Source organism: Macaca fascicularis, chromosome 12 (genome assembly GCF_037993035.2).
Source record: "Macaca fascicularis isolate 582-1 chromosome 12, T2T-MFA8v1.1".
NCBI lineage: Eukaryota > Metazoa > Chordata > Mammalia > Primates > Cercopithecidae > Macaca > Macaca fascicularis.
This window is the reverse complement of record NC_088386.1, coordinates 137401033-137424588: the sequence shown is the minus strand read 5'-3', so window position 1 is coordinate 137424588 and position 23556 is coordinate 137401033. Positions and strand designations below refer to the sequence as shown.

Genomic DNA, 23556 nt, shown 5'->3' with positions numbered 1-23556 from the left:
CAGATTTCTAAGCTCCTGACCCCAACCCCTGGCTCTCCCAGGCTGGCCATCCCGAAAGCACTTGGGTCTGAGCCCCTCCTTCCAGACACCATATCAGGCAGAGACTCATCATGCCATGCCCATTCGCTGCATGGCTGCTTGAGTCCACTCAAACAAGCACCAGTGCCACCCTGCCCTCAAATACTGACTCCACAGAGTGCAGGGCTGGGAGCCTGACTGCCACATGGACGCTGTGCTGCACCTCGGTAGGGACTGGCGGCTGCTGGAAGCTCAGGACACATTTTGGACCTGATGGCATGATAATGATCCTATACATCATCTGATCTGCCTTGATATTCTCCACAGAACCCGCAGAACAGGGTCTCCACAGAGCAGTATCCCCTGCAGAACAGGGTCCCCTCAGAAAAGGGTCCCCCTCAGAACAGGGACCCCATAGAAGAGCATCCCCCACAGAACAGGGTCCCCTCAGAGCATGGTCCCCTCAGAAGAGGGTCCCTTCAGAACAGCATCTCACTCAGAAAAGGGTCCCCTCAGAACAGGGTCACTATAGAGCAGTGTCACCATCAGAAAAGGGTCCTCACAGAACAGAATCCATATAGCACAGGATGCCCACCAAACAGAATCCCCCGTAGAACAGGGTCCCCTCAGAAAAAGGGTCCTCACAGAACAGGATGCCCACAGAACAGCATCCACCTCAGAACAGGGTCCCCAGAGAATATAATGCCCTCAGAACAGGGTCCCCTCAGAACTGCATCACCCTCAGAACAGAGGCCACATAGAGCAAAATTCCCCTGAGAACAGGGTCCCCACAGAAAACGATCCCTTCAGAACAGGGTCCCCACAGAACAGGGACCTCTCAGAATAGCATCCCTCTCAGAATAGGGTCCCCTCACAACAGCATCCCCCTCAAAACAGGGTCTCCTTCAGAACAGAATCCTCACAGAACAGGGTCCCCACAAACAACCTCTACAGAACAGAATCCCCACAGAAAAGGATTCCCCACAGAACAGGGTCTCTTCAGAACAGTATCCCCCTCGGAAGAAGATCCCTTCCAAACAGAATCTGCACAAAACAGGGTCCCCTCATTACCAGGTCTCCATAGAACAGAATCCCCACAGAACAGGATCCCCTCACAATGGCATCCCCCTCAGAATAGGATCCTCTCAGAACAGGGTCCCCTCAGAACAGCATCACCCTCAGAACAGGGTCCTCTCAGAACAGCATCCCCCTCAGAACAGGGTCCCCTCAGAACAGCATCCCCCTCAGAACAGGGTCTTCTTAGAACAGGGTACCCATAGAACAGGGTCCCTTGAGAAGAGCATCCCCCACAGAACAGGGTGCCCTCAGAACAGGATCCCTTCAGAGCAGAATCCCCACAGAACTGGGTCCCCTGAGAACAGCATCTCCCTCAGACCAGAGTCCCTTCAGAACAGGATCACCACAGAACAGAATCCCCTCAGAACAGCATTCCCCTCAGAAGTGTCCTCTCAGAACAGGGTCCCCCTCAGAACAGGGTCCCCACAGAACAGCACCCCCCTCAGAACAGGATCCCCCTGAAAACAGGGTCCCCTCAAAACATCACTCCTCTCAGAATAAGGTCTCCACAAAACAGAATCCCCATAGAACCGGGGCCCCTCAGAACAGGATCCCTTCAGAATAGGGTCCCCTTAGAACAGGATCCCCATCAAAACATGCTCACTACAAAACAGGTTCTCAACAGAATGGTCCTCACAGAACAGGATGCTGCACAGAACAGGGTCCCTTCAGAACAGCAATCCCCACACAACAGGTTTCCCTCAGAACAGGATCCCTTTAGAACAGGGTCCTCTCAGAATAGGATCCCCACAGAACAGGGTCCCCTAAGAACAGCATCCCCCTCAGAACAGAGTCCCCTCAAAACAGGATCACCCTCAGATCAGGGTCTCCTCAGAACAGGGTCTACACAGAACAAAATCCCACAGAACAGTTTCTTCACAATAGCATTCCCTTCACAACAGGGTCCCCTCAGAACAGAATCCTCACAGAACAGGGTCCTCACAGAACGAGATGCCCCACAGAACAGGGTCCCTTCAGAACAGAATCCCCACAGAACAGGGTCCCCACAGAAGAGAATCTCCCTCAGAACAGGGTCCTCAAAGAATTGGATCCCCCACAGAACAGGGTCCCCTCAGAATAGCATCTCCCTCAGAATAGTTTCCCCTCACAACAGGATTTCCCTCAGAACAGGGTCCCCACAGAAAAGGGTCCCCTCAGAACAGGATTCCCACAGAACAGAGTCCTCTCAGAACAGCATCCCCCTCAGAATAGGGTCCCCTCAGAACAGGGTCCCCTCAGAACAGAGTCCCCTCAAAACAGCATCACTCTCAGAACAGCATCTACACAGAACAAAATATCTACACAACATGGTCTCCTCAGAATAGCATTCCCTTCAGAACAGGGTCCTCCCAGAACAGGTTCCCCACAAAACAGGGTCCTCACAGAATGAGATGCCCCACAGAACAGGGTCCCTTCAGATCAGAATCTCCACAGAACACCATAGAACAGGGTCCCCTCAGAACAGGGTCCCCACAGAAAAGAATCTCCCTCAGAACAGGGTCCCCTCAAAACAGCACCCTCCTCAGAACAGGATCCCCCTCAGAACAGCATCCCCCACACAACAGAATCCCCACAGAACAGGTTCCCCTGAGAACAGTATCTCAAGGAATCCGAGCAGGATTCCTTCAGAACAGGATCACCACAGAACAGAATCCCCTCAGAACAGGGTTCCCCTCAGAACAGGGTTCCCCTCAGAACAGAGTCCCCACAGAAGAGGTTCCCCACAGAACATGGTCCCCTCAGAACAGGGTTCCCATGGAACAGCATCCCCCTCAGAACAGGATCCCCCTAAGAACAAGGTCCCCTCAGAAAACAGTCCCCTCAAAACAGCACTACCCTCAGAATAGGGCCTCCACAGAACAGAATCCCCACAGAACAGGGGCACCTCAGAACAGGATTCCCTCAGAACAGAGTCCCCACAGAACATGGTCCTTTCAGAACAGGATCCCGACAGAACGGGTTCCCTTCAGAACAGCATCCTCACAAAACAAGATGCCCCACAGAACAGGGTTACCTTAGAACAGCAACCCCGGCTGGGCGCGGTGGCTCACGCCTGTAATCCCAGCACTTTGGGAGGCTGAGGCGGGTGGATCACGAGGTCAGGAGATTGAGACCATCCTGGCCAACACGGTGAAATCCCGTCTCTATTAAAAATACAAAAAAATTAGCCAGGCGAGGTGGCGGGCGCCTGTAGTCCCAGCTACTCAGGAGGCTGAGGCAGGAGAATGGCGGGAACCCGGGAGGCAGAGCTTGCAGTGAGCCGAGATCGCACCACTGCACTCCAGCTTGGGCTACAGAGCGAGACTCCGTCTCAAAAAACAAAACAAAACTAAACAAAAAAACCAGCAACCCCCTCAGAACAGGGGAACAGGGTCCCCACAGAACAGGGTCCTCACAGAATCAAATCCTCCATAGAACAAGGTGCCATTAGAACAGCATCCCCCTCAGAACAGGGTTTCTACAGAACAGGATCCCCACAAAACAAGGTCCCCTCACAACACCATCCCCCTCAGAACAGTATCCCCCGCAGAACAGGTCCCCATAGAACAGGGTCCTCACAGAATAAAATCCCCCACAGAACAGGGTCCCCTCACAACAGCATCCCCTTCAGAACAGGGTCCCCTCAGAATGGCATCCCACTCGGAACAGGGTCCCCTCAGAACAGTATCCCTTTATAACAGGGTTCCCTCAGAACAGCATCCCCCTCAGAACAGGACCCCCCCTCAGAACAGAGACCCCTCAGAATAGAATCCTCCTCAGAACAGGGTCTCTTCAGAACAGGGTCCTTGTCAGAGCAGAATTCCCCACAGAACAGGGTCCCCTTCCAGAACAGCATCCTCCTCAGAACATGTGCCCCCATGACACTATTCCCCCCTTAGAACAAGATCCTCTCAGGGTAGTGTTCCCCTCAGAATAACATTCCCCTCACATAAGAGTCCCATCAGGGTAATGAGCACCCAGGACAGGGTTCCCCTCTGAATAGGGTCTCCTCAAAACAAGGTCCTCTCAGAGCATCCCCTGTGAACAGCGTCTCTTCAGAACAGGGTCCCCTGAGAGCAGCATCCACCTGAGAGCAGAGTCCCCACAGAGCAGTATCCTCCTAAGAACAGAGTCCCCACAGAATAGAGTCTCCTCAGAGTATGGACCCCTCAGAGCAGGGTCCCCCTCAGTCCAAGATCCCCTCAGAGCGCATCCCTATCAGAACAGGACCCCCAGAGAGCAGTGTCTCCCTCATAACTGAGTCCCCTCAGAAAAGGGTTCCCCTAAGAACAGTGTTCCCCTCAAAAAAGGGTCCCCCTCAGAAGAAGGTTCTCTTAGAGTAGTGTTTCCCTCAAAACAGAGTCCCCCCTCAGAACACTGTCCCCTTCAGAACAGAGTCCACCTCCAACCACGGTCCCCTTAGAATAGAATCTCCTCAGAGCAGTGTCCTCCTTAGAACTGGGTCCCCTCAGCACTGGGTTCCCCTCAGTCCAAGATCCCTTCAGAACACATCCCCATCAGAACAGAACCCCCTGAGAGCCACATCCCCTTGTAACTGAGTACCTCAGAAAAGGGTCCCCCTCAGAACAGGTTTCCCCACAGCAGCAGGCAGAGCAGGTGCGTGATAGAACAAATCAACAACATACACTTAACATCCAGCACCCTTGGAAACTCTCATCAAAATGAAGGATAAATAAAATTGCAAGGCTGGCTTCTGTCAGCCCCAACAAATGTACTCCCTTTTGTCCAAGAGAGTTCTATTCAAATTTTCAGGAAGACCAAGAGGCTGGTAACATTTGCACACCAAAGGCCATTTTTGAAGAAGGCCCTTCTTGACAAGCATTCCTGTGTCCCACATTTGGGGAGTGGGGTCATGGAGGGAAAGAAGCCTGCCATAGTGTCAGCTGAGAATGTTTCATCAACTGGGCTCTCACTGCTCTCCAGAGATGGCTGAGGTCTGAAGCAAACCTAGGGAGGCTGATGGTTATCAATGTTCTGTTGAATTGACAACCTCAAAGCACTTTCACAAACACAGCTTCACAGAGGTTTTACACCAGTCTATAAATTTTACTGATGAGAAACCTGTCATGTTGTGAGGTACAGGAATCCCTCCAAAATCCTATGTCCCTCAAGCACATGGTAGACGTGGCCAGAACCCGGGCCCCAGTCTTCTCCACGGCATGTCTTCCCTGGTCGCCCGGGGTCCAGGCCACCCTCTGCTCCAGCATTCTGCCTACCTAACTACTGTGGTATAATGACTGACAACAAGAAACATTTTAAACATGGTGTGGTTATTTCATGTTTTCCTTAAAATGTTTTTTTTTTTTTTTTTTTTTTTTTTTTGAGACGGAGTCTCGCTTTGTCGCCCAGGCTGGAGTGCAGTGGCCGGATCTCAGCTCACTGCAAGCTCCGCCTCCCGGGTTTACGCCATTCTCCTGCCTCAGCCTCCCGAGTAGCTGGGACTACAGGCGCCCGCCACCTCGCCCGGCTAGTTTTTTGTATTTTTTAGTAGAGACGGGGTTTCACCATATTAGCCAGGATGGTCTCGATCTCCTGACCTCGTGATCCGCCCGTCTCGGCCTCCCAAAGTGCTGGGATTACAGGCTTGAGCCACCGCGCCCGGCCTCCTTAAAATGTTTGAAAATGTTTTCTATAATTTTGTCCTTCTTCTTTTTAGCAAACATGAAACATTTTCTTCTAGAACGAAAAGAAAGAGAATCATCAACACTTTATGATCCATTCTATTTCTTGCTAATTAGAAAGCATCCTTATTTATATCCATTCATGGCTATGGGAAACCAGCTAGAGGAAATGCTAAGTATTTTTTCATCTATTTTTAATGACAATGATAAAATTTACTTGTAAAAACATCCTGATGTGGTGGCTCACACTTGTAATCCCAGCACTTTGGGAGGCTGAGGCAGGCGGATTACGAGGTCAGGAGTTCAAGACCAGCCTGGCCAACATGGTGAAACCCTGTTTCTACTAAAAATACAAAAATTAGCTGGGTGTGGTGGTGGGCGCCTATAATCCTGGCTACTTGGGAGGCTGAGGCAGGAGAATCACTTGAACCCGGGAAGAGGAGATTGCAGTAAGCCAAGATTGTGCCACTGAACTCCAGCCGGGTGACAAGAGTGAAACTACATCTCAAAAAAAAAAAAAAAAGTCTGGGTGCGGTGGCTCACACCCGTAATCCCAGCACTTTGGGAGGCCGAGGAGGGCAGATCACGAGGTCAGGAGATCAAGACCATCCTGGCTAACACAGTGAAACCCCGTCTCTACTAAAAATGCAAAAAAATTAGCCTGGCGTGGTGGCAGGCGCCTGTAGTCCCAGCTACTCAGGAGGCTGAGGCAGGAGAATGGCGTGAATCTGGGAGGCGGAGCTTGCAATGAGCCAAGATCGCACCACTGGGCGACAGAGGGAGACTCCATCTCAAAAAACAAAAAACAAAAAAATATAAACAAAAACAAAAAACTTCCTGATGAGCATAAAGTTCCCATCAGACCACATCCCCATCAGAATAGGTCCTCATTAGAGCAGTGTCCCCCTCATGACTGAGTCACCTCAGAAAAGGGGACTAAATTTACAATAAAATTAGAAATCATATTTTTAGATTAAAAAGATCAGAGTTTACTCTTTTGTCCCTTTAATAAACATCAAAAATTACAAAGGCTGTCTATGTTGAAAACTTCTAACAGGTCACGTTGGCCCAATCTTTTGTATGTTTTAGAGCCATGGCCTCCAGGACAGAAACATCCATAGGCAGCAGGTTGCTCTGGGGGTTGCACCCCATTCCCCAGTGTACTTGTGGGGGCTTTGCGGTCCCCAGCAAAAGCATGCCCTGTGACCCCTGCAGGGCAATCAGAGTAATTCCCTACACTGCTCAGAAGTGGAGATGGGCAGGGCCTTGCCTGCGGGTGGAGGAGCAGAAGAGGCAGAGACCTGGTGTAGCCTGGGACCTGCCCTCTGCCAGCAGCTAGAGGAGACAGGAGGCAAGGCCAGGGCCAGTGCTGACCACTATGGTGCAGGCCCTAATGGGGTGGACTCCTGCGCTTCCCAGTGAAGGAAGTCTTTAGGTCTAGCAAAGCCACCCCTGCCTCCCAGCCACTGATCTGATCCTCGAGATGCAGGGCCGCACCCACACTCACCATGGCAGTCGGCGTAGTCATGGTGACCGGGAGTGTAGTGTCCACACAGGCGTCGCAGCAGCAGGCGGTAGTGCAGCAGCCGCTGGATGGGCTTCAGCAGGAACGTGTTGAGAGGCAAGTAGCAGACCTTCTGCAGCTCGAACTCCTTGTACACCGCCTCCAACTTCTTAAAGCGTTTGGTAGCCTTTTCCAGTTCTGTTAGGACCTCGTCATGTCTTTGGAAGTAGCTGGTAAACTCCTGTGGAGGCGCAAGAGTGGGGCCTTTAGGTGAGGAGATGTAGGGGTCCAGGGGGAGACTGGCCTGTTTTCCTTGATGGCAGGCGCCGGCTGGAAATCCCCACAGGGCAAACTGACCGGTGGCCCAGTGTACGCCAGTGGGGGCTTTCTAGCCTCCAAGGAATGCATCTCAACCCGTCTCAGATGCCATGTGACCTGTACCTCATTCCAACTAGAGTCACTGCTATGTGCATCACTAACTGGCCTCATATTACATGCACTGAGTGGATCAGGGCCGTCTCCTCACTGGACAGAGGAAGAACTGAGGATGGGAGGGCTGCAGTTGGCTATGTGGGACACAGTGAGGGCCCTGTCCTGGGGAGGGGAGACTCTGTCCTGAGAATGATGCTCTGAGGTAGACTCTGTTCTGTGGGGAACCCTGATCTGAGGGAGGCCCTGTTCTGAAGAGGATGCTGATCTCGGGGGACCCATTCTGAGGAGGACAATGTTCTGGGGGAGAATCCTGCCCTGAGGTGAACACTGTTCTGGGGGAGTCCTGTCCTGATGGAAATGGGGACACTGTCCTCAAGGGAATGCTCATCAGTGGAGAAAAAGGTTCTGAAGAGAACGATGTTCTGGGGCTGGTAAGGGCCGTGATCTAAGACAAACCATGTTTTAAGGCGGAGTCTGTTTTGGGGGTAGTTCTGATTGGAGGGAGACCATGTTCTGCGGGACCCTGTTGTGAAGGGTATGCTGTTTCCAGGGGCATCCTATTCTTGGAGAGCCCTTATTGAGGGGGATGTGGTGAGGAGGGAACTTGTTCTGAGGGAATCAGTGTCCTGATGGGGCCCTGGACATTGCCCTGAGCCAGACTTTTTTCTGAGGGAAACAAGATTCTGAGGGAGACCCCATCCAGAGCAGGACCCTGCCCTGAGTAGGATCCTGTTCTGAGGAAGATGCAGTTCTAAGGAGACCCTGTTTGGAGGGTGATGCTGCTCTGGGGGAACCTTGTTCTAATGGGAATGATGCTCAAAGGGGACCCTGTTCTGAGGGGGCTGCTGCTCTGAGAAGGACTCTGTTTTGAGGGAACTTTACTCTGAGGGAACCCTCTTCTGAAAGCCTCAGGGGGATGCTATTCTGAGAAGACCCTGTTCTGAGAGGGCCCTGCTCTGGGGAAACCCTGCTCTGGGAGCACCCTGCTTTGAGTAGGATCCTGTTCTGAGATGGACCCTGTTCTGAGGAGATTCTTTTCTGAGGGGGCCCCTGTTTTGGGGGTCCCCTGCTCTGAGGGGATGCTGTTCTGAGGATACTCTGCCCTGAGGGGGCCCCTGCTCTGAGGGGAACCCAGCTCTGAGGGGGCCCCTGTTTTGAGAAGACTCCACTCTGAGGGGGCCCCTGGTCTGAGGGGACCCCGCTCTGTGGATCCCCTGTTCTGAGGGGACCCTGCTCCGAGGGGAGCCCGCTCTGAGGGGAATCTTGGTCTGAGGGGACCCTGTTCTGTGAAACCCCTTTTCTGAGGGGACCCTGCTCTGAGGGGGTCCCTGTTCTGAGGAGACCCTGCTCTTAGGGGGACCCTGCTCTGGGGGACTCTGCTCTGAGGGGACCCTGTTTTGAGCAGACCCCACTCTGAGGGGGACCCTGCTCTAAGGAAACCTTGTTTTGAGGAGACCCTGCTCTGAGGGGGACCTTGGTCTGGGGGGACCCTGCTTTGAGGGGACCCTTCTCTGAGGGGACCCTGTTCTGAGGAGACCCTACGCTGAAGGGGATCCTGTTCTGAGGGGACCCTTTTCTGAGGGGATGTTGTTCCGAGGGGCCTCAGCTTCAGGACCGTGGTTTTGCTCCCATTAACAGCACTCGTGTAGGCAGCAGTCACCATGCAGCCTACCTTTAACTGGAGCATGTTCCTGAGCAGGATGTCCCCGATTCGTTGATGGCTGCCTTTTGTGTGGGCTTTGGAGGGCGCTTCCCTGAGTAAAAAGAAACAAAGTCGTTCTAAACATGGTGAAAGCTTGCAGAAGGCACTGTAATCAGATGGAGGGTGACAGTTGCCTTGGTTCCAGCTGGAAGAAGGTTGTGAAGCTCTGAGGTGGAAGAGGCCGCAGGGCAGGGCCTGCCCTGGATGGAAGCTACTATTATGTGTCTGGCCATTCTCTAAAACAGACGGTAACCAGGCAAAAAGGGATCTTCTATTTTTAACTTGCTCCTTGCACTCTCTTTTCTGGAAGAGGGTGAATAAAGGGTATTATTATATCTGTACCTCTCCGCAGGCTCCTAAAAATATACTCCAGTGAAAAAATGGCTCTTCTGAATTAGTTTCTGAAGCTGGGAAGCTCCTAAGAGCTGTGATGATGAGTTGGTGTGGGAGTCTCCTGTGTGGGTGTCCAAGACCTGGGGGCCGAAGGGGTGTTACCAGAGTGCCAGCCTCTGCTCCACCTCGCGCAGGAAGCCTCTGTGGAACTCATAGATGGGATCGATGTTGGAGAAGAGCAGTGTCATCAGAGTCGCAGGCATGGCGTCCTCCTTCACCACTGCGCTGCGGAACCACTGTGGGAAGAGTGTGGTGTGATGGAAGGCATGGCTCTTGTTGGGGACTGAGAAACTGTGCCCCTGAGGGCCTGTAGCCATAGGACACCCTGCAATGACCCTCCAGTCACCACCTTCAAAGAGGGTTCAGACCATCCCTACAGTTATCCTCTTTGTTGATCAAATATAATGAAACTATCCTACATCAAAAGTTTCAAATGGACATTTTGCAGCTTTATAGCTCCACAAAAACTTGGATCCAATGTTCTGACTGGACTTAGAATAAATGTTTTAAGGCAGATATATTTAACAAAAATATATACATACCAAGTCTCACGATTATCAAGAGATATTTCTTGGCTGGGCATGGTGGCTCACGCCTGTAATCCCAGCACTTTGGGCAGATCACTTGAGGTCAGGAGTTTGGGACCAGCCTGGCCAACATGGTGAAACCCCACTTCTACTAAATAAACAAAATTAGCTGGGTGTGGTGGTGGGCACCTGTAATCCCAGCTACTAGGGAGGCTGAGGCAGAAGAATCACTTGAATCCAAGAGGCGGAGGTTGCAGTGAGCTGAGATCACGCCACTGCACGCCAGCCTGGGTGACAGAGTGAGGCTCCATCTCAAAAAACAAACAAACAAACAAAAGATTTATCTGTGTTCAGATGAGATATTTATTTAAAAAAAAAGTAATCAAGGACTTTCGTACCACGGTAATAACTTCTAAATCCTTCAGGTATGTTCGTTCTGTAGCGAGAATCTCCTTGACTATGAAGTAGGCCTCGTCTGCAGGCATGCGCTGAAAGAAGCAGAGAGCTGTAAGTGTGCATCCATGGGACATGGGACCCTCCCGTGTTCAGGCAGCCTGAAGTTTGTAATGTTTGCTTTCTTCTGCTCAAGTTAACATCGTCATGGGATTTTCATCTTCAACTTCTGAAGGGATTTATCCCTGAGTAAAAGCATAATCCTATTATTCTTTTGGAGAAAAGAATTGCTGTTCAAATACCACCATATGTAAACAGGGCTGAAATTTATTATTGGTTTTGTATATCACTGCCAGTGGCATAGCTGGTCAGCAGACACAGGTCCATGAGTGTGTGTGTGCTTATAAATTATTAAACCTAACCCATACAAAAGTCATTAAAAAGAGCAAACAGTGTGCATTCTAAGTGTGCCTGCGTCAGAGCGCCAGGCTTGCCGGTGCACTTCCTGATGCAGATGTGGACCATACCCCAGGCCGTTTTCTGTGCCCTGCTGGAGATAGCCCAGCCCTGAGCACTCCTATAGCCGGCAGGGCTATCTTTGCCCAAGGTGCTGGCGCCGAGCAGGCAAGCTGGCTGTGGGGGACCCTCTACACCTCACCCAACACAGTGTTCCTGGCAAAGCACATGCCTCATGATGGCCTCGGCAGGCACTGGGTCCTGTCCCTGGAGGGCCTCTCCCCACCCTGAACCCTCCAAGAGCCACCCTCTGTTGAGGTGCAACTTAACAGCCTCTTCTCCGCCCTCTCCCACTGCCCAGAAACCATGATCCTGCTCTACCCTGGCAGCTTGCCTGCCCCACCACCAGACTGTGGCCAGCTTCAGGGCAGGTGGGCCGTGCAAATACCCATGGAGCAGGTGTCAGCTCCGATCAGGGGCCTGGACACTGCCCCCTGCCCCTGTGAGGGTGTCCTACCAGGAGAAGACAGGCAAGAAGCAACACACACAGTCACACATCGCAGCACAGAGGGCTGTACAAGACACAATGCAGAGCAGAGGAGGGACTGGAGACTGGGGGATGTGGCAGGCCGCAGCCTCACTCAGCGTGGACAGGTCAGCCCGTGGGGCAGGTCAGAGGTCAAGCGGCTGGAGCAAGGTGGGGAGGTAAGAGGGAATAGACAGGCTACTGGTGGGGAAGGCAGGTCATGTGGGCCTTCTGGACCCTTTGGGGTCTACCTGAATGTGCTGTGTGATGCACTTGGGCCCCAGGATGAGAGTAGATCAGGAGGGCAGAGAGGCTCCCAGAGGACCTCGGCACCAGCCGGTGAGACAGCTCTGGCTGGGGGACCCAGAGGGGTGAGGGGTGAGATCCTGGACACATTCTGAAGGTTGAGCCAACCTGATTCCAGTGTGGAGTTAAGCCGTGAGGGTTGGAGGCAGGAGGGGTGACTGCAACAGTTTTTGGCCTAAGCCAAGGAAAAGACCAGCTGCCATGACTGGAGGTTTGGGAGGAATATCAGGAGCTGGGTTTGCAAGTGAGCAAGCAGCTGAGGTGGCATGTGGGGTCATGTCTTCCTCCCTGTACTGCTGTGAAGTTCAGCACAGCCTGCAGGGTTGTCCACCCCTCGTGGATGAGAGGACAGAGGCACATTTATCCTGTGAGTGCTGAGCCCATGGATATAGCCAGCTGTGAAGGGATAGCCCGCCGAGATGCTGCTGCCTGGAGCCCTCCAGTGCCCAGGTGCTGTGCCTCCCCTGCCAGAGTCCTGCACACGTCCACTGCTGTTCTCTCAGCTCTTCCCCATGGCTGGCAGCCTGCCTGGCTCCCACAGCCCTGCCACTGTGTACCAGCTCAGTCCCCACCTCTTGGTGCAATGGCCTCCTCACCGCAGAGAAGCTGAACCACCTTTCCAGCCTTTAGGCTTTTTCAATTTTTTCTTTTTGAGCTTCATGATATTAAAAATGACTTTTTTGGCCGGGCGCGGTGGCTCATGTCTGTAATCCCAGCACTTTGGGAGGCCAAGGCGGGCGGATCACGAGGTCAGGAGATCGAGACCATCCTGGCTAACATGGTGAAACCCCGTCTCTACTAAAAATACAAAAAATTAGCCGGGTGTGGTGGCGGGCGTCTGTAGTCCCAGCTACTCGGGAGGCTGAGGCAGGAGAATGGTGTGAACCTGGGAGGCGGAGCTTGCAATGAGCCAAGATTGTGTCACTGCACTCCAGCCTGGGTGACAGAGCGAGACTCTGTCTCAAAAAAAAAAAAAAAAAGAGAGAGAGCTTGATATGCCCAGTGAATTCTCTGGGGTCAGAGCTGGTCCCGTCCCCAGAGGCCCATGCTTATGGTCTGTGAGGCCCCAGCCTTCCCCACACAGCTGAGGGACAGGGATGTTGCATGTTAATGCCCCACAAACTGTTGGCCTTGGGCCCTGGGGGAGAGTCTGGTATAGGGAGGACGACTTCCTAGCCACAGTCACCTTGGCATGGAGTCCAAAAGCAATGTCCTAACTCTGAATGTTGTTCTGTAGGAACAGGATGCTCGAGTCCCGGAGCAGCTCTACTCCTCCAGGGGTGAGGCTCACAGACACAAACACCATCAGAGAGCCACAGCAGTCGCTGATGAGACTGCTCATCACAGGTGCTACCACTGGGTCACAGGGGAGTCAGGGGAGCAGAGTGGCCAAGAGAAGGGCCGTCCATCCTGCCCCCGCCCCCGCCCCCGCCTCATCAGCCCAAGGAATACCATAAGGAGACTCTCAGGGACAGAAAATACAGCAGCTGCCACTCTGCCCCCACCTCCAGATCAATGTCCAACCTGAGGCCCCAGTACGCTGGGCTACAGGCCAGAGATGAGAGGGCAGCCAGGGACAGCCCCAGAGGAGCGTGCAATTCCTGTGAACTTCGCCGCCTGTCCCCACAGGAAGGGTCTGTGTGCCCATGCAGAGCATGGAAGAGGCTTCTGCCACCTTTGGCTTTCCTACCTTTCGACTATTGCTGATCCTCACAAATCTCTATTAAAAAGGCGACAAACGGTGCATCAAGTGGGAGACACTGGGGAGGAGGGCACAAGCTGGCGTGGGTGGGCTGGAGGGTGGGAAGCTCTTTGCTCCTCCCGGCACAACCAAGCAACTGGGTGCAAGTGCAAAAGCTTGACGGGCGGCCTCAATGGCAGCACGTGGTTCTCAGACCCCTGTGTCACCCTGGTTCCCCCAGGAGAGTGGTCTGCCAGGCTCTGCCAGCAGAGCCGTCAGTGAATCTGGGGCCGGGGTCTCCCCAGAACCTGTTGCAGCCTGGCTGGAGACACTGGTTCATGAGGTCAGCACAGAGGGGTACTCTGGTGGAAACCTACCTCCGGGTCAAACCAGCAGCCCCTGCATGTGATGAAGGGGCCATCCTTGCCATCTCAGAGCCCACCTGTGCTGGGCACTAGCCTTGCTATGTCAGCTCACACACACAGAATTGAAGCAGAGCCCAGAGCCCTCCCTCCAGAGCCCAGGTGTTGAGGAGAGGTAACAGGAGACACCACGTCAGGGCTGAAGGTGCCCACACGCAGGGGCTGGGCCCAAGGACTGCTGAATCTTTCTCTGCAATGACTCAGCCACCAAATCCTCAAGGGCATGGCTCTGTGAGGACCCTGAGGTGCCCCCATCCCAGAGGGCCTTGTCATGCTGCTGGCCCCATGCCAAGTCGTGACTAACAGGCTTCTCCCAGGGCCACCTGCCACCAGCCCAATTATCCTCAGATGTGACAAGCTGTCACCCTATAGAACCATCTAAAGAATCAATTGATTTTCATAATATAAAAAGTTACAAATTAAAATTTAGTCTTAATAACAGACTGCCTGGTAGCCATTTTTTGTTTTCGTACCGAAGAAACAGTGAACTAAAGAGACTGTCATTAGGTTTCCAAAATAAAATAAAAAGACATCTCTCTTGGAAACAGTCTGCTGCCAGGACCCAGAACCAGCCCTCACCTTCAGGCCTCACACAGCAGCACGTTTAATGTCCTTTGCTGCCTCCAGACCAGGGGGCTCCTTCCATTCCAGTGGGATCCAGGGACCCCCAGGGCACAGGGAAGGAAGAGCCTGCCCTGCCTGTGCCATCCCACCTGCTGAGAGTCCCAGCATCCCACGGGTAGCCCTGCCATCTGGAAGGCAGGCCTTGGACAGAATATCCTCTGGCCAATTCAGGCCAAAGCAGGAGTGCTGAGGTGTCACAATGACACGCCTCCCCCTGTACCAGCACTGACTGCCTCCCTCCTAGAGGCCCCATGGCCGCTTCCCATCCAGCTGCCACTCAGGGACCCTGTGTCTCCCTTCTCTGTGGACTCCAGGCCCAATATACTCCGCAAACTCCCTGGACCCTCAGTCTCTTCTTTTAGGGCCCATCTGCAAAACCGTAGCTGTAGGCAGACTCCACTGGGCTGGGAGAGTGGAGGCCACCTGAGGCCACAGCCTCCCTGCCCTGGCTGCCCTGTGTCTGCCAGCAGCGAGCTTCTCTGCTGGGTCACTTTCTCCTTGCAGACTCTCAGTTTATGCCCTTATTCCTATCATCTTCGGTAAAAGGAGACCCACAGGGGACACTGCCTCAACTTTGTCATAAACCCTCAGTCCTGCCTGTGGCCCATGTACCCCTCCCCTTGCCACAACAGCAGAGGACTGTCCCCTCCCCACAGGTGGCTCCTCCACTGTCTCCAACGTCTGGCCCAGGGCACCTCCTTGTCCACAGGGTCTCCCACCCAAGAGCCTCTCCAGAACCCAAAGGGGTCCCTGGTGGACCCTCCCTTAGCACCCAGATCTTTCCTCCCGGTTACTCAATTGTTAAAAGTAGAAGCTTGACCAAGCAAGGAGGGAAGAAAGGAGTCAAGGAGGGAGGAAGGGAGGGAGAAATGAGGAAGGGAGGAAGGAAGGAAGAGTGGGGGAGGCTAGAAGTGCCTACTCAGTCCCAGGATCCAGCCTGACACATGGAGCCTGTGGGTGCCAGGAAACTGTTTGCTAAATGAACAAGGAAACTTGTTTTTGTATGAAGGAACCTGGGGTCCCAGAGATAAGAGGAAAGTCTCAGGAAGGTTTTGCTAGGGAAGGTGGCCCAGCACCTCCTCTCTGCTCAGGACGCTGGTAGGGCGGCTGTGAGTGCAGGGCCCTTCCCTGCCCCACCCCGGGGTCCCCACCAGCATCACCCCAAGGAACAGTGAGCACAGGTCCATCCACCCGGCAACCCTCTGCTAGCTTCTCAAGCCTCGAGGGGCCCACCTTGTGTCTCGGCTCCTCGTAGTCCATCCCAGCTCCGCCAGCATCACTGAGGACAGGGCTCAGGAGTGGGGATGAGCCCTGTTCAGCTGGGCCCAAAGGCACCTGAAATGCAGGGCTCAGACTCAGGGGGCTGTTCCGGCTGGAGGGAGAAGGCTGAGGACTCTTCGTGGAAAGGCCTGGAAATGAATGGGGTGGGGGATGGAGCGAGAAATGAGAAAGGGCTGTGAGGCTGGCTTAGAGCCACTACTACACTCCTGACCACTCAGCCGCCAGACTCACACAGTGCCAGGCACTTCCTGGAAAACGTGTTTAGGTAAAGCCTCTATTACACACGATACTAAACATGACATAAACTGAGAATGAGGGTTGATGGTTCATCTACCCAATTTCAGAGAGCAGTCCACAGACTGTGGATCCCCCAGGAATCTAGGGGGGCCTGGATACCATCCTTGTGTTTCCAGGGGGCTTCTTTTTGCTCTGCAGAATATGTAACTATGATAAAATCAAGCACCACAAAGTGTGTAAAAGCAAAAGGCACCACCAGGAAGGGGGAACACTTCCTATGTGCATTGCTAGAGGTTAGAGACTTAAGATGTCAAACCAGTGCTAACATCTGAAAAAGCAATGTCTATTTTAAGGCCAAACTTAATATTCATTAAAAAATGGATCATATAAAACTGCTCAATTCATGACACTGTTTTCCAGTTCCGTTTTTCATTAATGGGGATTTTATTTTGGTTTTCTAAAATACAGTAATAATTTTCTCCTTAAAACAATGCTTGTTTTTGAATAAATAGGTGCCAAATTTGCAGCCCAATTCTAAAGAGGATGATGATGTATATTTCATTGTGAATTTTATAATAAAAAAAATCCTTTTCTATTTAAAAAAATTCGCAACAGTTAATTCCTAATGTTTTTCTATGGGAAACCAGTAACTATTAAGTGCCAAATTTTAAAGATAACTTTACCTGGCTAACATGGTGAAACCCTGTCTCTACTAAAAATACAAAAAATTAGCCGGTTGTGATGGTGGGCGCCTGAAATCCCAGCTACTCGGAAGGCTGAGGCAGGAGAATGGCATGAACCCGAAACCACCAAAGGCCAGGTGTGGTAGCTCATACCTGTAATCCCAGCACTTTGGGAGGCCAAGATTGGTGGATCACCTGATGTCAGGAGTTAGAGACCAGCCTGGCCAACATGGTGAAACCCCATCTCTACTAAAAATATAAAACATTAGCCGGGTGTGGTGGCGGGTGCCTGTAATCCCAGATACTTGGGAGGTTGAGGCAGGAGAATCGCTTGAACGGCGGAGGTTGCAGTGAGCTGAGGTGGTGCCATTGCGCTCCAGCCTGGGCAACAAGAGCAAGACTCCGTCTCAAAACAAACAAACAAACAAAACTATCAAAGATGGACATTTATGTTTCCAAGTGTATAGTGTTTGAACACTGAAACCATCATGATTTCTAACGATGATTACTGAGTCGGCTTACCAAATGTTGCAACAGAAGTAACTCGATTTGAACCCCTGATTGCATAAATGCCACACCATGGTGCCTCTTTACTCCACCCACAACTGGTTTCAAAGCAAGATTCTCTTACACTATTGTTGGCATCTTCAGATGCAGTTGCCTGTAGTGACCAGTTTATAAAACCCAAACTTGGTTCACTTAACCTAAAACATGTAAGTGTATAGGCAGATTAGTATAGAGCAGCTTCTTGAGAGCAGCCGACATCATGATTCCGTTTGCTGGGCACGCATAAGCAACTCAACAGGTTAACCCTCCAGTGGGACATGGGAGATGGAGGGGAGGAAGTCCTTATTTTCACATTGACAAATCAGAAGCCCTGGAAAGATCTTGTCTGCTGCTAGGAATTATACTCATTAGGATTCTTAAGATGAAATATCAGTGCTCATGACAGCAGAGCTTTCCTCTGGAATTTTTCACAAGATACATTTAAAACACGATGAAACATTCATTGCTATAGAAAACCTAGGTAACATCACTATAGGAAATTATTAACAACCAATTTATTAGAATTTGCTTTTATTACACATTCAGTTAAAATACACTAAGCAACCTGAAAATAGCATGAAATTCCTACTTCCTCCTTGCTTCACATACTGGGCCACATTTGGTCTTCGTCACTTCTGAAGGGCTCAAAGTGGAACTGTGGCTCTGTGCTAGCCCCTGAAGTGTGGATTACTTCTTATGTTGAAAAGAGGCAGGTTTCCAAAGATACGCTGTTTGGGGTTTGTGTTCCAGAATCTTCTTTGTCCTCAATAAGCCAGAATTTCACAAGGAGATATTTTACGTGATGAAAATTCAGAGAAAAGTCTAGAAGCTGCTAATATCTATTTATTCTTCATAACTGTATTGTTCAGGGTGTAGCAGGAAGATGTTTTCCACTCATTGCTTCTGGAAGTTAAAGTCGGCCTTCACTACTCTGCCCTTGGGTCCTTCCAGGGCTCCTCATAGCACCTCACTTGGAGTACAGTCCAACAGCAAGTTACTAGTTGACAGTTTACCAAAAAGTTGCTGCAAAACCTGCCTTTAAGTTGCAGGAGGTAAAACTTGAGGAAATGGCATAATCACGAGACACATCATAACGTGTGCTGCTATGATGCTGTTGGGGTTGCAAACAGGCCATGGCCAATGTGGGTTAACAGGGCTGTAAATTAGAAAGGGCCACTCCCGGCCGGGTGTGGTGGCTGATGGCTGTAATCCCAGCACTTTGGGAGGTTGAGGTGGGTGGATCACGGGGTCAGGAGTTTGAGACCAGCCTGGTCAAGATGGTGAAACCCTGTCTCTACTGAAAACACAAAAATTAGCCAGGTGTGGTGGCACGTGCCTATAATACCACCTACTCGGGAGGTTGAGGCAGGAGAATCGCTTGAACCTGGGAGGTGGAGGCTGCAGTGAGACGAGATCGCGCCACTGCACTCCAGCCTGGGCAACAGAGGAAGACTCCGTTTCAAAAAAAAAAGGAAAATGCCACTCCCAGTAAACAACTCCTCAATAAATACCTCATAAAGGAAGGACACTCCCCTTTAGGACAGACTGCTCATTTGGAATAAACTATTTTTGGTTCTATGGAGGTTAAAAGTCATCATTTGATAGTATTATGAATACTTTTTTTTTTTTTGAGACAGAGTCTTGCTCTGTCGCCCAGGCTTGAGTGCACTGGCGCGATCTCTGCTCACTGCAAGCTCCACCTCCTGGGTTCACGCCATTCTCTTGCCTCAGCCTCCCGAGTAGGTGGGACTACAGGTGCCCACCACCACGCCCAGATAATTTTTGTATTTTTAGTAGAGATGGGGTTTCACTGTGTTAGCCAGGATGGTCTCGATCTCCTGACCTCATGATTCGCCCGTCTCGGCCTCCCAAAGTGCTGGGATTCCAGGCATGAGCCACCGCACAAGGCCATAAATACATTTTTTTGAGACAAAGTCTCTGTTGCCCAGGTTGGAGTGCAGTGGCACAATCTCAGCTCACTGCAACCTCTGCCTCCTGGGTTCAAGTCATTCTTGTGCCTCAGCCTCCTGAGTAGCTGGGACTACAGGTGCACACCACCATGCCTGGCTAATTTTTGTATTTTTAGTAGAGATGGGGTTTCGCCATGTTGGCCAGGCTGGTCTTGAACTCCTGACCTCAAGTGATCTGTCCGCCTTGGCCTCCCAAAGTGCTGGGATTACAGGTGGGAACCACTGCTCCTGCCCTATTATAAATACTTTCTATTTAACAAAAAATGGTCAACTCATAATTTAGTAAATACATTAAAAAGTACCACAAACTACCATTAAACATTTTTTTCTTTTTTAAAAATTTTTTTGAGACCTAGTCTCTCACTCTGTTGCCCAGGCTGGAGTGCACTGGTGCGATCTTGGCTCACTGCATCCTCTGCCTCCTGGGTTCAAGTGATTCTCGTGCCTCAGCCTCCCGAGTAGCTGGGACTACAGGCGCCCGCCACCACGCCCAGCTAATTTTTGTATTTTTAGTAGAGATGGGGTTTCACCATGTTGGCTAGGCTGGTCTCGAACTCCTGACTTCAGGTGATCCACTTGCCTTGGCTTCCCAAAGTGCTGGGATTACAGATGTGAGCCACTGTGCCCAGACCCTTTTTCTTTTTCTTTTGTTTAAATGGATGGGATCTTATGAAGTCCAAATTGAACTTGAACTCCTGGCCTCAAACAGTCCTCTTGCCTTAGCCTTCTGTGTAGCTAGGACTACAGGCGTGCACCACTGTGCCTAGTTTAAACATTTCTTTAAATGTTAGCTATAGCAAACCTTATAAATCAAGCCTACTTCAAATTACACAAACACAGATACAGATCCTACATGATAAAGTCAATAAATCTGTGGGGAGACTTTTTTTTTTTAACAAGCAACTGACGATGAATGTGTAACTTCATTTACACACGAAGTTGTTGGACTGTGTCCTCATGCCTGATTTTGTATGGGCTGTTGCATTTATCCCTGGGGAACACGTTTAGCTGAAGTCACCAACACAGACGTACTCCACAGTAAGAAGACAAGTGTGGGACCATGGCTGTGAAGGGTGCTTTCCACAGTCACATATGATAGGATAAAGTTAGTGTCTTTCAGGCTCTGCTATTTTGAATTCTGTGGATATCATAAAAGGACACTTGGCCATAGTGCTCCTCCGTCTTAGAAAATCTTTTTGACCCTGACAATGCACATCAGAATGCAGGGTTAAAATCAGATGTCGGCTGCGCGGGGTGGCTCACGCCTGTAATCCCAGCACTTTGGGAGGCTGAGGCAGGTGAATCACGTGAGGTCAGGAGTTCGAGAGAATACTGGCCAGCATGGTGAAACTCCCTCTCTACTAAAAATACAAAAATTAGCCGGGTGTGGTGGTGCATGCCTGCAATTCCAGCTACTCTGGAGGCTGAGGTGGGAGAATCGCTTGAACTCGGGAGGTGGAGGGTGCAGTGAGCCAAGATCGTACCACTGCACTCCAGCCTGGGAAACAGAGTGAGACTATGTCTCAGAAAAAGAAAAAAAGGCAGAGAAGTTTTAAAATGCTAAATATCAAGTTTTAGGTGCCACGGAATATGTTTAGTTTTACCTGACATGGTAAAGAATTAATCTTAGGTATCTGTAAAAAACAAACTCTAAATCCAAGGTCCTCTACTAAAAAGCAGCCAGTAAGAATCAGTCTTGTTCTGAGTTACAGGAGTCCCTTCCATAAAATTCATATCATACACAACTCATAGGAGGACACACCTACTACACACAAAGATGAGGCCCAGCTATCCCACGATATCCTCAAGAAGGACTGACTTCTTTACCTGTAGACAAGACTTCAATTGTCAACATTAAGAGACTTGAAATTGAGAGATAAAAACAGTAGTTAGGTTTTACTGAGCTCTACACTTTTGCTGGGATGGATCACAAACTGTCCACTGGCTGTTCACTGTCAGGCTTCATTGCCTAGACTGCACTTTGGGAAGAGAATAACATCTGAAATATTCTCAAAGCTGCCGATCGGCCGGGCGTGGTGGCTCATGCCTGTAATCTCAGCACTTCGGGAAGCCGAAGTGGGCGGATTACTCGAGTCCAGGAGTTTGAGACCAGCCTTGGTAATATGGTGAAACCCAATCTCTACAAAAACAAAAAAAATTAATAAAATTATCAAAAATTTAGCCAGGCGTGGTGGTGCGCACACCTGTGGTCCCAGCTACTCAGGAGGTGGATGTGGGAGAAATGCCTGAGCCCGGGAAGTCAAGGCTGCAGTGAGCCGTGATCAGGCCACCACACTCCAGCAAGTAACAAGGTTTGATCATCTTCAAAAGATACATATTTACTTATTTTTCTTTAGACAGTCTTGCTCTATTGCCCAGGCTGGAGTGCAGTGGCGCAATCTCAGCTCACTACAACCTCTGCTTCCTGTATTCAAATGATTCTCAGGCCTTGGCCTCCCAAGTAGCTGGGATTACAGGTATGTGCCACTGTGCCTAATTGTTATTGTATTTTTCGTAGAGACAGTTTTTGTCATGGTGGTCTCAAACTCCTGGCCTCAAGTGATTGGCCCACCTCAGCCTCCCCAAGTGCTGGGATTACAGGTGTGAGCCACCATGCCCAGCTTTTTCTTTTCTTTTTTTGAGAATGAGTCTTGCTCTGTCTCCCAGGCTGGACTGGAGTTGCAGTGGCACAATCTCAGCTCACTGCAGCCTCTATCTCCTGGGTTCATGTGATTCTCCTGCCTCAGCCTCCTGAGTAGCTGGGATTACAAGTGCATACCACCACGCCCAGCTAATTTTTGTATTTTTAGTAGAGACGGGGTTTCACCATGTTGGCCAGGCTGGTCTTGAACTCCTGACCTAGTGATCCGCCCGCCTCAGCCTCCCAAAGTGCTGGAACTACAGGTGTGAGCCACTGTGCCCGGCCTTTTTTTTTTTTTTTTTTTGAGACAGGGTCTTGCACTGTTGCCCAGGCTGGAGTGCAGTGACACAATCATGGCTCACTGCAGGTTTGCCTTGACCTCCAGGGCTCGATCCTCCCACCTCAGCCTTCCAAGTAGCTGGAATCACAGGCACACATCACTGTGCCCAGCTAGTATTTTAGTTTTTTTGTAGAGATGGGGTCTTCCTATGTTGCTCAGACTGGTCTTGAACTCCTGACTCCCTCCCTGGGCTAAAATGATCCTCCCACCTTGGCCTCCCAAAGTGTTCTGATTCCCGGCCAAAAGGCATAAAATTTAAAACTGTTATTTCAGACTGTCGGCAGTGAGCATCTCTGGCAGATGATTTTCTTTTTTTTTTTGAGACGGAAAAATAAATAAAACTAACTTTACCCAAGCTGTCACCCAGGCTGGAGTGCACTGGCATGATCTCAGCTCACTCCAATCTGTCTCCTGGGTTCAAGTGATTCTCCTGCCTCAGCCTCCTGAATAGCTGGGATTACAGGTGCCTGCCACCACGCCTAGCTAATTTTTTTTTTTTTTTTTGTATTTTTAGTAGAGACGGGGTTTCACTATGTTGGCCAGGCCAGTCTCGAACTCCTGACCTCGTGATCCGCCGTCCTTCGCCTCCCAAAGTGCTGGGATTACAGGCAGGAGCCACTGCGCCCGGTCTGGCAGGCGATTTTCTTTGTGGCAGTTTCTTTACTTCCAGAATTTTCTCAATATTCAACACATGATTTCTGAAATGTCATTTAAAAATCACAATGTTAAACTTTTGTGCTTACCTTCACTTTTTCCTTCAAGACACTGTTTTTATTCTTCTAACTAGGTGATGAAAGAGAAATATCACATTTAGAGAAAAAGGTAAAGTTAGTTTTATTTCATTCTTTGCAACTTTCCTCTTTAAAACTCTAACAAATGATTCTTGAAAATATTTGCCTATTAGTGGAGGAAGAATCAGCTTTTGTTGGCAAAATTCAAGGCCAAGTCGAAGGTTAACTTCAGAGGCGGTACAGGAAACTGAGGCTCGATCAATGAATTGTTAATTCCAGAAGAAAAGGAAAATGTGGAACTGTCCAAGGGATCCAAGTAAACGTGAACCTGATGAGTTAGCCCAAAATTATTTCTGGCTTCACTATTGGAAGAGGATGTCATGAGTCGCTTTCACACAAAATCTGGCTCAAAGAATACAAGTGGGAAATAGAAAAATGGTCAAT

At 50.6% G+C, this 23556-nt stretch overlaps 1 protein-coding gene across 16 annotated transcripts in view; it reads right to left on the bottom strand.

Moving 5' to 3' along the window:
• FARP2 (FERM, ARH/RhoGEF and pleckstrin domain protein 2) overlaps positions 1 to 23556 on the bottom strand; it is a 148167-nt gene that overhangs the window by 21480 nt on the left and 103131 nt on the right. For all 16 annotated transcript variants that reach the window (XR_010580201.2, XR_012421691.1, XM_045368419.2 and 13 more), the window contains 5 exons: positions 15917 to 16092; positions 10674 to 10763; positions 9851 to 9984; positions 9326 to 9407; positions 7225 to 7462 (listed from right to left, as the gene is read on the bottom strand). Coding sequence is in view for 14 of the 16 variants with exons in the window: in XM_045368419.2 (XP_045224354.2) it covers positions 7225 to 7462; positions 9326 to 9407; positions 9851 to 9984; positions 10674 to 10763; positions 15917 to 16092 (720 nt within the window). In the remaining 2 variants the exon portion in view is untranslated. The remainder of the gene's footprint in view (positions 1 to 7224; positions 7463 to 9325; positions 9408 to 9850; positions 9985 to 10673; positions 10764 to 15916; positions 16093 to 23556) is intronic.